This window comes from Amborella trichopoda, chromosome 1, assembly GCF_054954075.1.
Source record: "Amborella trichopoda isolate Santa Cruz 75 chromosome 1, AtrichopodaSantaCruz75HAP2 v2.0, whole genome shotgun sequence".
NCBI lineage: Eukaryota > Viridiplantae > Streptophyta > Magnoliopsida > Amborellales > Amborellaceae > Amborella > Amborella trichopoda.
Window position 1 is genome coordinate 49,733,487 of NC_142336.1, and position 13,825 is coordinate 49,747,311.

The 13,825-nt window shown below is 36.7% G+C and overlaps 1 protein-coding gene across 6 annotated transcripts in view; it reads left to right on the top strand.

Annotated features, from left to right (window-relative positions):
• Window positions 1–11,991, top strand: part of LOC18448885 (alpha,alpha-trehalose-phosphate synthase [UDP-forming] 1) — a 52,116-nt gene extending 40,125 nt beyond the window's left edge. For all 6 annotated transcript variants that reach the window (XM_020676415.2, XM_088870422.1, XM_020676414.2 and 3 more), the window contains exons 9-18: window positions 2,045–2,093; window positions 4,411–4,511; window positions 6,571–6,758; window positions 7,939–8,056; window positions 9,077–9,256; window positions 9,365–9,487; window positions 9,642–9,729; window positions 9,815–9,945; window positions 10,274–10,372; window positions 11,436–11,991. In XM_020676415.2, the coding sequence (XP_020532074.1) occupies window positions 2,045–2,093; window positions 4,411–4,511; window positions 6,571–6,758; window positions 7,939–8,056; window positions 9,077–9,256; window positions 9,365–9,487; window positions 9,642–9,729; window positions 9,815–9,945; window positions 10,274–10,372; window positions 11,436–11,873 (1,515 nt within the window). In that variant the 3' untranslated portion in view covers window positions 11,874–11,991. The remainder of the gene's footprint in view (window positions 1–2,044; window positions 2,094–4,410; window positions 4,512–6,570; window positions 6,759–7,938; window positions 8,057–9,076; window positions 9,257–9,364; window positions 9,488–9,641; window positions 9,730–9,814; window positions 9,946–10,273; window positions 10,373–11,435) is intronic.
• The last annotated feature ends 1,834 nt before the right edge of the window (window positions 11,992–13,825 follow it).

Sequence of the window (13,825 nt, forward strand, 5' to 3'; positions counted from 1 at the left end):
AAACCGGGTGTGCAGCACCCCGTATCATCAACAACATGGCCCATGCTAGCCATACTGGATCCCTTGTTTCCAAACCTTCCCATACCACATAGGCTAGACCATGAGGACCCCCACTTCCAAACCTTCCCATTTTCTCTGCTGGTGGTACAGATCCTTTGAACTTTCCTTTTTAGCAAGTTTGAGTTTCACCTCTAACTGTTCCTCAGAATTTCCCGTTTGAGTAGGGATGTCATATTAGTTTTTAATCTCCTCAACGATCTTGTTTTTCCCTGACCTTCTTCTCCTTTGCTACTGTGACAACTACCAATATTTATTGCCGTGCATTTGTTGGCTCCTTAGCACAGCTCGCAACACCACCCCTTCACCTTCACTTGGGAATGTTTCAGGCAGTTGATATGTCCTCATCTCCTCACAAAATACTCTTACCAGCGTACTGTTAAGCAAGATTGTCTCCCCCCCGTGACATACTTCAAACTCCGAAGCTAAACCAACTATCAACTAGCAACTAAGTGGTCTTGGATGCTGAACTACGCATAAAGAAAAAAGGATAAAACCTAAAATCATTTTAGTGGCAAAAATTTGCTCATTTCAAATTTTGTCCCAAAAGAATCATTGCTTGCAATCTACTGAACATGTATGGTTGGGGATTGGCATCGCTAAAAGCATTTTAACATCCCAAAATTTGCTCATGCCCATTTTTTTTCTGCAAGAAATCGTTGTTTGCACCCAAACTGAACACCTTTGGGTGGTGATTGGTATCCCTGGAAGCATCAGATGTGCAAATACATGTAAAACCAAACACAAAAAAGGAAGAACCACCTAGCATTTCAGTGGCCAAGTTCTTGTACCCAAATTTTCTCAAATAAATTCTTTTTCCCCACTTGAACTGAATTCGGGGACTGGTGTCCCTAGATGCAACAGACAAGTAAACATGTAAAAACTAAAAGAAAACATTTTGTTTCCCAACAAATTGCTCGTTTCCAATTTGTCTGAAAAAATTACATGCACTGCAGCTGAATGTGTTAGGGTGGGGAATGGCATTCCTAAATACGTTAGATGCGCAAACACTTGTAAAATCTTTTTAGAGAATAATTTCATGCTATATAAAGGAAAAATGCCAAATATGAAATAAAGCAGAAGAAAAAATAAAAAATAGGAAAGACCTTGAAAGATCATGAATAATTTGTGATAAATCAAGAACCATATGGGAAAACAAATTACTGTACAAAAAAATATATTTTTAGAAGAATATTCCTTGCTAAAATAAAAGACCATGACATTTTTCTCATTTCTACATAGAATTTTTAAATATTATCCAAAAATCAAATTCAAATGCAAGGAAAAATACATGATCTAGCTGTTGGTCTGCAAACAAAAACCTGATCCATGTAAAGTAAGGCCTAGATCCATGTTAATCTAGAGTTTCTAGACTTGTAAAAAAATTCACATTGTGATAAAAAATAAATATTAAAACTAATGAAACATAAATGTTGTATGATCAGTTACCAGTCATAGATTGACCCTCAAAGTCTGCAAATGGAACTCCCAATAATTTTGGGGATAGGCGTCAAACTGATTTGATTTGAATCTTGCTCGTTCTTTATACTTGAAAAGTGGATTTCAGTTTCTCTCTGGTCTGTGAAATCAGTAAGTTTTTTCACTAATCTAGTTAAATGAGATGACATAGTGCTGAAAGGCAGCCCAAGGGATTTTTTTGGTCGTAATACCAACAGTCAGGTAAAGATCCCTACTTTTCTTTTTCTTTATCCACCTAAAGCTCCTGTCAGAAGAAAGAGTTGAACTCAGTGATTGCTGGGAGATGTGGCCAGGAATCAGGGACTTTCTCAACACCGACCAGGAACCAGCCTGGTCCCTTCCAGGGGCCAGGCCAAGTCTGCCCCATGGGTCCTGGTCCCCCGAATTCTGGACTATCAAGGCCCAGCAGGGTTGTTGTTTTGATACATTTTTTTTTATTTTTTTCTTTTTCATGGTTTATGCATTTGTAAAACTTTTGCATGCTGATGAAATGTCTTTTCTTATGCAGGATCGTTCACTTGATTTCCATGCACTTTGTGCCTTGTATGCCATAACTGGTATATGTTTTGCTTTATAGGATGTAGTTCTGAGTGTATTTGTGCATGCGTTTATGTTTTTGTTTTTATTATGCTGCAAATTTCATTAGTTTTTTTCCATTGGTTCAATTATTGTGTCTTTACAACATTGATAACAATTCTTCTCTTCTCCTGCCCTTCATTAAATATTATTCCCTTCATTTAATACTTAATGCGAAAAAAACTATTCAATCTTAGCTTCATAAAACAAAAAAAAGCTATTCCAATCTTATGCAGAACAAACTGAGAATTACACAGAGGTCATCAACCAAATGTGAAGAACACATTTCACTTCCTAACTGAACTTGAGCAGAGCTTAGGAACATTCTCTCTGAAGCACATCATCTCATGTACCTGCTGAAAGCACATATGCAAATGACCCCTCAAATCATAGATCTCGTCCCATGATATCGACCAGTATGCCTCACTTGGTGGGAGGGGGGGGGGAGGATTGTCTAGTCATATAAGGCTGCGTAGAGTTTTCATTTTGTGGAGCCATCCTCTGCATGTGAAGGCTGACCAAGAAAAATTCATGCCACTAAGTAGAAAACTTACCAAATTCTTTCAAATGATACTACGAGAGCCAAAAGGATCAGGAGATTCAGGAAACTGAAATATTGGCTGATGTTTACACTTACGATCTTATGTTGAGCCTTCACATGCTAACTTTTCCCAGTTGTTCAAATCTGGAGAAAGTATCTTATATGTATGAAGCAATATCCAATATTTGTTCTTTGGAAAATCCCAGAAAAAGAGGCGCTATCTGTAGGCCTCAAAACATGCAGAAGCTTAACCACGTCAAAGCAGCATTAGCAGTGCTGCAAAACATCATGTTGTATTTGCATATGTGGAAATATTACCCGTAAAAAGTGTTAAACTTAGTGTTTTTTATGACAGATGTATGCGTGTCATTGAATCTTGGCGTTCTTTGCATGATATGTACGATATTCTTCATATGGGTCATCACTATACATTTTTATGATAGACATATGCATGTATGTAAAATGTGTTGATCTAGATTTATTTTGTGTATTAAAACTTACATGAATAGGTGTGGCAGTGTCCTAAGAAATTTCAATGTGCATCATCTATAAAATATTATTTTGATTCTAAATTGCATTCCTCAGTCTCTTGAATTCAATGCGTCAATGTGATGGGAGTTTCATTGCCTCCATGGGGAGATTGTCGAATACTCAAGGAACCATGGAAGGACGGAGAAATGGAAATAAATTCTCTTTATAAAATCTCACAACATTAAAGCAGCAGAAGATGAGAATATAAAATTTTAAGAGGGCTTCCTCTCCTCCCACTAGTGAAAAGAATACTCAAGAAACCATGGAAGGAGGTAGAGTAGAATTCTCTTTATAAAATCTAATAACAATTAGTGTAGCAGAAGATGAGATTAATAAAATTTTAAGAGGGCCTTCTCTCCTCCCACTGGTGTTGGTGGGGCCTGTAGATAATTCATCTCTTCTGAAAGTGTGAGAAGTGAGTTTTCAATTGTAGTAAATGGGTCAAGAAATGTATCTCTATATGTGGCACTTTGATTCTTAAGTATCTTGTGCATTTATAAATGTGTTTCACTAGAAAATATTACAAAATTCTGATACTATTTCGAGGAAAAGTAAAAGAAAATTATGTGGACTTATGAGTAGCTTAGTTGTTACTAGAGAACTGTAAACGTAATCTAGGGAAATTCTGAGGTAGTTACTGAAATCTTCTCAAGGAAAGGAACATATGTTGCCCCGGTGTAATGTTCCACAAAATAACATCCAATGTGTTCACCAAAAATTCGAGCAGTCTAGTTACGTTGTAGCTAACATAATGTCCTTGAACATGAATAATGCACTAATAACTCCATAACGAGTACGGTAACAAAATAACATCCATTTACATACAAAATGACATTTGTTTTTGTTGATGTCGATGTTTGTTGCTCTTCGTATTTCTGACATAGATTTAGCGTTATCATGGCTCTTTAAGTGTTGTTATGCTATGTCATTACATTGCAGTTGATATCTATTTAGGCACTGCTGTATTAGAAATTTAATGTCTCTGTTATTGCTCCATTTTAATCTAAGTGCATTGAACTGGTGGCAGTTTTGATAATGATATGAAACAACAGCTTCTGTTCCTTATGTCGAAATAACCTAACCTGATCTTAATAATATTCTTTGTTACTGTGCTGAAGCTGATAACATCTGTTGTTAGTTCTGCTGTCTGCTTGTCATGTTTCTGGCTGACGAGAGGTTGGGCGTTTTTCGTGGGCTGATGTTGCATGTATCTGATTGTTATCCAGATGTTGCCCTTGTGACTTCTTTGCGGGATGGGATGAATCTTGTTAGCTACGAGTTTGTAGCATGTCAAGACTCAAAGAAAGGGGTCCTCATTCTTAGTGAGGTGATTGTTCTTAACTTTATTTCTTCATAATTATTCTTTTCTAGTTGATTACAGGAGCTTTCACTTGTTTACTTGCTGTAATTTGCAATTGAGTTCGTGGTGTGGTCTAAAATGCAATTCAAAAAGTTATGTAGAACATCTAATTGAAAGATTGATAAAAAAAGAAAATGATAAGAAAAATCTAAATGGAGCATAGTTGTTAGGATCGGGAGCGGGAATGGTATTGGGATCAGGTTTGGAAGCTGGGGATCATGAAATGCGAGCAGATCCCTATGGTTGGGAATGCCATCCGTAGAATGCACATGTTAGTGATTAAGATCCCCAAATGTCAGGGATCGAGATTCTATCCTTTAGGTGATCAACCTTTTGGTTGATCCCAATGTTTTGGAGATCTTGCTACCAACCTTAAAAGTATATGATAGTATAGCTTTATGTGTACTCTTTAAAGTAGAGATCTCATTATTCATAGCAAGCATGCAATAGTTGTGCTGCTAGTTGGTTATATTCAAAGTACATCATCAGTTTGGTTGTTGTCTTGGCTTTTATGCTTAGGATTGAGATCCCTAACAGTAGGAATTGGGATCCCTATCAGTGGGGATTGAGATCCAAAAATTTTAAAATTGAGATCCCTAAGAGATCTGTTCTGGGAGCGAGAGAATCGAGATCATAGAAGGGATCGCCTACAAAAGTAGGCGGTAGGCGATCCTGGTAACTATGAATTGGAGTATATATTCACTTTATATTAAGGGAAAAAGCGGCCATAATTACCATATTTTCCATATTTGGAGTGCTTTCTGAATAGTCAGTTTTTGCAATAAGTATATTGTTTGGTTATTTCAGAGAAACAAGAGGGTAACTCTTTGACAAGGTAGTTAATAAGACTTTCAAAATATACTTCCACAAAGAGATTTTAGTCGCCCACCAGGGTATTGGTGTTTGGGGGGCACTGCAGTAGAGTGGGGGAAGTTAGTGGTTGTTTCTTTATTGCGGTTCTTGTTGTTAAGGCACACACACATGACCCGAAATAATCCTAAGAGCACCCATCTAAGGAGATTTTTTCGACCTCTGATGGATTTCTCTAATTAAAAAACTATTTTCTGGTTTGTTATCAAATTATTTCATGAGCTTGTTCATCGAGATGAATATGGGCTGTGTACAAATATTGGACTCAAACAAATTCTCCAACATAGTTTTTTTTTTTTTTGTGGAGTTTCTAGGCTTTGAGCTAATGTTGTAGTAATTAGCTCATGGGATTTGTAATCTTTCCCACATATATCTATATACACACATACATATATATACATATATATATGTATGTGTGAAAGAACAAATTGTTCTTTTTTTTAATATCATAGACACATACACTATGGAAGGGAACCGAAATTTATCTTTCAACCACCAGTCTTTCAATGGTGTTCATGAAACCTTGAGATTTATCTCCGTTTTCCTATGAGTATAAGGGCATATAATCAACAAGTAATGATACTCACACTACTATACTATAGTCAGTGGCATCTTTATAATTGAGAATTCACCCAATCATATATCAATTAACCAAAAGTAAATTATCTAATCATTTATCTAATGATTATGGATCGTGATACCATGTTAAATGGACTTGAGATCCCATGATAAATGGGATTGTGGCCCCGTATATTCAAGTGTGAGCTCTTAAGGAGGATCAGCTCACGCAGCGTGGAACTGTGCTCACAGAGCACTAGGGAAGGTGCTCCCCATAACTATGCATGGTGCTGGCAAAGTTATGTGGAAGTAAACTTTAGGCTTATTCAGAAAGTAGACTCCAGGGAGTTTGATTTAGAAATTTTATATTGCATGTTAGCAGTGAATAGAACTTTGAGGAATTTGGCTTTACAATGCTATGTTTGTAACCTGGTTTAACTCTGTATGGTGTAATCTACACTATCCTATACTGCAAGAAAGTCAAGGTTCAATTTCTTTGATATTAATGCTTCAGTCTCATTAGATGTGGTTGTATTTTACTTAAAGATTCTATAAAATTGTTCAGATTAAATGTGAAACTGAAAATTTCCTTCTTTAGTTTGCAGGAGCTGCTCAATCTCTTGGTGCTGGAGCCCTACTTGTTAATCCATGGAACATCACTGAAGTTGCTCGTTCAATTGGTGAGGCTTTAGAGATGCCAGCTGAAGAAAGGGAGAAACGGCATAGACATAACTTTGAACATGTTACAATGCACACTGCACAAGTATGGGCTGAAACTTTTGTTAGGTATGGATCTCAAAACTTGCCCTGTTGATGGTTTTAATCTCTTCATAAGAGATAAAAGTTGGAGTTTGGTTTAGCAATTTCTCTAATTCTATTTCGTTGTTTGTATTGTCCTATTATTGAGCATTTTGTCTGAGTATTTATTATTGGATTGCTTCAGAAAGATCACATTGTTATATTGAATGAACTGCTTTGTCAATCATCTTGAAAATTAAGAGTGTGCTAGTGTTCTATTGAGTTAAGACATGTTCCTATCACTAGTTTTCTCCTATGTGGTTTTTCATTGATGTTAATATTTGTTGACCAACTGAAACATGCCATTTATTTCTAAATATGCCAAATCAATCCTTGATTTCAAATTTGAGCATTTCAACTCTACAGAGCAAATTTTAATGGAGATTTGATTTACAACTATGAATTTTTTTTTTTTTTTAGGGTAAATAGAACTATGATTTCATTTTTGTAGATGAAACGTTTGTGCTTCCAAAGCATTTGTAGACATCAATAAATCTCAAAATTATGGATGGTCTTCTATAGTTCTATTCAAAGTTTGTTTAATGGGATATTATGGCATTTGATAAGATGGGTGCTTTGGTTTCTCTAAAAAAAATACTAAGCATGGCTTGGTCCTCCCTAATTGTTTCAGGCCTTATGTTTCACAGTCCACTTACCAATCAGCTACTTTTGAGATCTTATCGTATCTTAGTTAACTTCCACCAATCACAAATATTGCCCACTCCATTGAGCAATGTTTAGTGATGCTTAACTTTGAGTTCCAGCAATTATTTATTGCCATGTTTTTGCTCTTTTCTTGATTCAAGAATTGATTATTATTCATGGACTTGTTTAATTGCTCAAAAAATGTAAGTGTTTTTACATGTAGTTCCCCAATTATGGCATATAACTGCATAGCCGCCATGTGCTAAGTTTCTGTTGATCTTTGATAAGTGGAGATTGTAGTTTCCTCGAGTATTGATGAGCTGCTTTTGTCCTAGGTTTAACTCCATTGTAGATGCAACCCTTATAATAAATAAGATATCACATGAAATTGTATGAGATGAAGTATCTGTTGTCTCAATTTTGACCTCATTATCTGAGTTTGTGCTTATGGATATGTTTAAATGTTCATTTTCTGTTGCCTCTTTCTGCCTGTAATTTTCTTGCCTATATATTTCACTTGTAGTGAATTGAATGAAACCATAGTTGAAGCTCAACTACGGATTAGACATGACCCGCCTCTTCTTCCCATCAACACTGCAGTTGAACGATATCTCCATTCAGAGAATCGATTGCTCATACTGGTATCTTCTCTCATTGTGCAAAACCTTTTCTTTGTCTTTGTTCAAAACCTTTTTTTTTGTCATTGTACAAATCCTTTTTTTTATTATGTTCAGATATTACAGGGCCACATTTTATAATGCCGGTATTATATGCACAGTGTTGCTTAAACAACTTGCTATTGGTGCATGTCAAGATTGGTTTACAATGGGTATCTATTTCAATCTTTGTTTGTCTGCATCATGTCTTAAATGTAGTTTCAATGGGTTGGCTTCTGTTGCCTTTATTCATTCAATGTGGTTAAAGGAGTTTAGCAACCAAGAGCGAGACGTTAATGCTGCTAACATGCTTTAAATGATTGTGTGCATGTGTCCCCATCAAAGATGGCAATTATAAGCCAAGCCTATTGTGAGTTATCCACTTCGAATCACATGAATCTGGTTTTTATGGCATTCTTCTAAAAATAATACTGTAGACTCTGTTTTCAAGTACCCTTTTACATGTATTGTGTTCTGACTTTCAAAGACAAGTACTCCCAGTACTCATAGGCGACTCCTAAGTAAAAATTCCATATTTATGGTCTTTATGGATTGTTTTTGTTACTCTCCCATTCCTTTTCTTTTCCAATAAATTTCAGCTTCAAATGACATTGTTTTTGGACATCAAATCTGATCATTAAATCATAAAACACGTACATTGTCTTCAATCTTACCCTAAAAATGTTGGTTCCTACAATCTAAAGGCTAAAGATAACTTGCGAAAGCAGTTTTTCTTGGTGGTGGTTTGCTTGATTGAGTTTCTCTCAACCTTGAGGACACTGGGCAAAATATTGGACTTACAGTTCTTGACGAGTGGTAAGTCATTGTGGCACCTCAAACGCTATGTTTGTGAATCAAATAATGCATGCTGTTTGAGACTCATGACCCTTGATTTTGAAACTTAAATAGTAATTCTGAAGCTAGATGAAAAGAAATAGACATTTTCTAGTGTGCTCTATTTAAAAGGTGCATATTACCTTACTGTATGTACTTTTGAAACTACAGGGATTCAATTCAACTTTGACAGAGCCCATAGAAACTCGAGGAGGAAGGGGTGGTGATCAGATTAAAGAGATGGAGCTTACATTGCATCCTGAATTAAAAGAACCTCTAACAACTCTTTGCAATGACCCTAGGACAACAGTTGTGGTACTTAGTGGTAGTGAGAGAGATGTGTTGGACGTGGTATGCATGATTTCCAATGTACTTTAAGTTGAAAATATTCATTGATAATTTACTTTTCTAAAATTTGTTAAATAATATCAACCCAATGCTATGAAATCTTCGTCACAGAATTTTGGGGAGTTCAACATGTGGTTGGCTGCGGAAAATGGAATGTTTTTGCGCCTTACCACGGGGGAGTGGATGACCACAATGCCAGAACATTTAAATATGGACTGGGTTGAAAGTGTAGAGGTTGGTATTGACATCTTTATTAACAAGTACATTTCTTTTTGGCTAATTTGTTTGATTTTTTTTCACCAGCATGAAATAGCATTTGTATTTGTCCGATTATACATGTATTTACTATTGTATTTCTCTTCTTTTAAACCTCCATTGCAAATTGCAGCTTGTATTCGAGTATTTTACCGAGAGGACTCCAAGATCTTATGTTGAAACACGTGAGACTTCACTCGTGTGGAATTACAAGTATGCAGGTATGAAGCATGTGTAACATCTATCACACTTGTTGATTTTCTCTTGTGACGATTCTTATTCTCTCATCTCATATGCTCTTTATAGATGTTGAATTTGGAAGGCTTCAAGCAAGAGATATGTTGCAACATTTATGGACTGGTCCAATTTCTAATGCTGCTGTGGACGTTGTTCAAGGAAGTCGATCTGTTGAGGTCCGCTCTGTTGGTGTTTCAAAGGTTTGTATTTTTTTTGTCTTCATGGTTGCAAATCAGTACCTTTCGTAGATGGAAAATTTTATCTGCAATTTATAATGGATAACTTGGCTTTCAAGATAATGTTTTTGTAATGGTTAAGAATTTTTGGGGATTCCGTTAGTCTCTTGGCGGTCTGACCGACTCTTGGCTGTCTGACCGATGGCCAATCATGGTCATTGGATCTTTGGCAATGATAAGGGCAAGGAGACGTGATTGGTTCAAGTTAGATTTCTTTTTTATTCTTCGCAGTGTCATGTGTAAGTATTGTCATTGATTACTCTCTCTAACTTTTGGTTTGTTGTGTGAGCAGGGAGCAGCGATTGATCGGATTCTGGGAGAAATTGTGCACTATAAGCGCATGTCAACACCAATTGACTATGTTCTATGCATTGGCCACTTCTTAGGGAAGGTCTCTCTCTCTCTTTCTTATTAGTATAAACAAGATGAGTAATAATTTGGATTGTAGATGGATATGCCAATAATGGTATGATCCGTGACCAAGCAGCCGCTAGGGCTATAGCCCAACCAACGAGGTGAACAATAGGGAATGAGACATCCCAAACATGGCATAACTTCGATAATTTGTCCCACTCTCCCTCCGTCTCCGTCCAACCCAACTGATTGGAGGGCCATGACCCTTACGTTTTGAAGAGTTCTCCAGAACAACCCAAACTCTTCTCAGAACGACACTAACACTTGTTTTCACCCAGTTATGATCATTTACAATTTGGAAAAACTTGCAGGAGTTAATTCGTCAAGGCGTATAAATAATGAACTCTGAGTGTATTCAAGTTCTTCTCTTAGTATACTTTTTAGCAAAGTTTATCAAATCACACCAGTGAGATACTAAAAATTTAGTATCTCACCCATTTCTTTAAATCTAATTTCAGTTGGCCATCGTTCTTTTGATCAAATTTCAAACAGCCCATCAACACAGCATTATGGCTTTTGAAATTTATCAAATCAAAACTTTCCTGAAATGCTAAGTAGTTCAACTTTTAGACATGATTCCCCTGCTCTCTGTTGATTTTAACTATCAATATGGTAGCATTTCCATATTACTTGCTGAAGAGCTGGGTGCTATTCTCATTATAGAAATTTCATTTTTCTTTTTCTTTTCCTTTATTATTCACTTAAAAGTTGAAAACTTGCTGAGATTTACCAAGTTAAACATTTGACTTGGTGGATTGACACGGTTTTGGCGGGGACCCAATCATCCATTGAGTTTTAACTTTTCTAACACTTCTCCATATGAGGTCATGTTTGGTCATTCTTACTCTGATATCTGAAGCCAAGTGTATGTGTGTGTATGCAAGTGTATGTGTGTGTATGCAAGCGCATGGGTCTCCGTATATGAGAGAGAGAGAGAGAGAGAGAGAGAGAGAGAGAGAGAGAGAGAGATCTTTGCCTCTAACAAAACTATTATCTCCTGTCAAAGCCTCTAACAAGACTACTATCTCCTGTCAAATAAGGACGAGGACATATACACATTCTTCGAGCCTGAGTTGCCACAGGACCCTGTGGTCAGCACAAGAGGCAAGGCTACGGATCCCTCTGGAGCCTTGCCAGAAAGGCGATCCACCCAAAGATCAGCCTCTGGAAAAGGCAATGGAAAATTGATGCATAGTCGAAGCAGTGCAAGGTCACATTCATCGTCATCAGTGGATCATTATAATAAAAAACCATGGGTAAGTGGCAGTACAGTGGGAGCGGCGTGGAGGAAGAGCCTTGACCATCATCATGAGGAGAAGATGAACATGTCGGTAAATGAGGGGTCATCGGTTTTGGACCTAAAGGGTGACAACTACTTCTCTTGTGCTGTTGGGCGCAAGCGCTCGTCTGCGAGGTACATTCTCCAGTCATCAGAGGAAGTGGTCACATTCCTCATGGCGCTTGCTTCTGCGCATTGATGAGTCTCTCACTCTCTCTCTCTCTCTCATATGTCAATGGACTGCCACTATTTTGCTACATCATGACAGATTAAGTAGCAGTAGAGATAGCAATGATCCATCACAAGTTTTTCACACAGAACACAGTCCTAATTTCACCTCTTTAATTTCAAATTCCAGTTATTGGGGTTGCATGAATCGTTAATATGCAGTTGCGTATAGAACCCAAGCAGTTTGTGAACATAAACTAAAGGGACATCAGCAGGCATAATTCCCGATCATCATGAAGATTCCCAAATGGGTAGAAAATATGGAGTTCTTCTGAAACTCTACCTACGAACTTACAACTCTTTCTTAAAAAAATTCTCATCGTTGTAGAAGTGGTAGGTTGCACTTTGTAAATGTCTGATTTTGGGCATTGCATGATAGAAAGCAAGCAGCTCTGGTGGCTGTAACAGAAGGTTCAAGACGCTTTTGTCTTAGGAGAAAAACAAGAGAAATCATGAGGGATTAAGTAACAAGAACGCACAAAAGACATAAGAGAGCTGAACTCAACCTTTATAAAAGTGACAGTACCTCGTGTTTACGCGGAAGTGCAGGAAGTTGAGATTATAAGATTATCAGCCAAAAATATTGAAGTATTATCCTGTGCAAGAAGCCCTACGCTCTCAAAAAGTTAAGTGAGAGCATGATTAAGTGCTTTGCATGGCCTGTGGGTCCTAGATGATCACTTTTGAATCCCTAATTTCCAGAAATAAGCTGGAAACTCTCAGGAACGGCACTATTTCATAATTGTATCCATAACGAATCATAACAAAATATCAAAGGAACTTTTGTTCATAATAAAATATGCGTAGTTCAATGGCAACGTGTCTGGTGATGACGACCCGACTAGGTTTCACCCGGACTTGGACCTTGGTCTAGAAACTAAAAAGATAAATTCTTTTATGTATTATTTATATATTTTATGCCGGATCGGGATTTGGAGCTTCACCCAGGTTGAGTGCAAGTCATTTGGATTCGGACCTAGACTTGGACCCAGACCCATGCCAACCCCTCGGGTGGGTGGGTCGACCTGACCCGATTGCCACCTCTAGCTAAAGTTGATTGTACTTGATATATATTTATTAATGTTCATGTACGAGTTTACAGGACTCGTTAATAGCAGGCGACATCCTCAACCATGGTTTTATCAACACTATATGAACATGTTTTGAAACAAAGAATATTTCTTTAAAATTATTAAGGTCCTATTTCTCAGGTTCCACCAAATGGATAACATATAGTCATTGTTGGCTCATTTTGATTGTGGTAAAGTGATTTCATGTAATGATTCTATATTGATATAATGAAACAATCTTGTAAAATGGTGTTGGGGTCATTTGTTTGACCCTAATTTTTAAATGAATCTAATTTTTAAATGTACATTTTTTTCATTTTAATAAACAATCATAAAAAAGGAAAATTTGAAAATAGAATCTAGAAAGTATTTTTTGACATAGGCCATCCATTTTAATGATATGCTTGGATCGGCTTGTAATGATATTTTTCCTTTTTAAATTTTTTAGATAGCTTGATTATTGTGAGATTAACAATGTTAAAGAGAAAAAAAATGATTTTGAATTCACACAGCTGTAGATTTTGAAATTCACTCAATGGATGGTGTAGATTCATTGTTAGAGAGGACTCATTTTGACCATAGGATGCAAATTGAATTTCATTTTTTCGGGTTTGTATATTGGAATGAAGAGAGGATGTGTATGGTTTTTGGCGCATACAATGTTTAAACATGGCTTTTTTAAAGTGTGCTTTCATTATATTATAATGATGCAGTGACATGAAATCACTCGTGTGTGTAGAGAGAAAGAGATTCCTTGTGATGAAGGTATACGAATCATTTAGCACTCGTAGATAAATTTCACGTATTTCTGATTACATTAGTTCTTCTCTTATGAAAGGATTGGAGAAAAAAA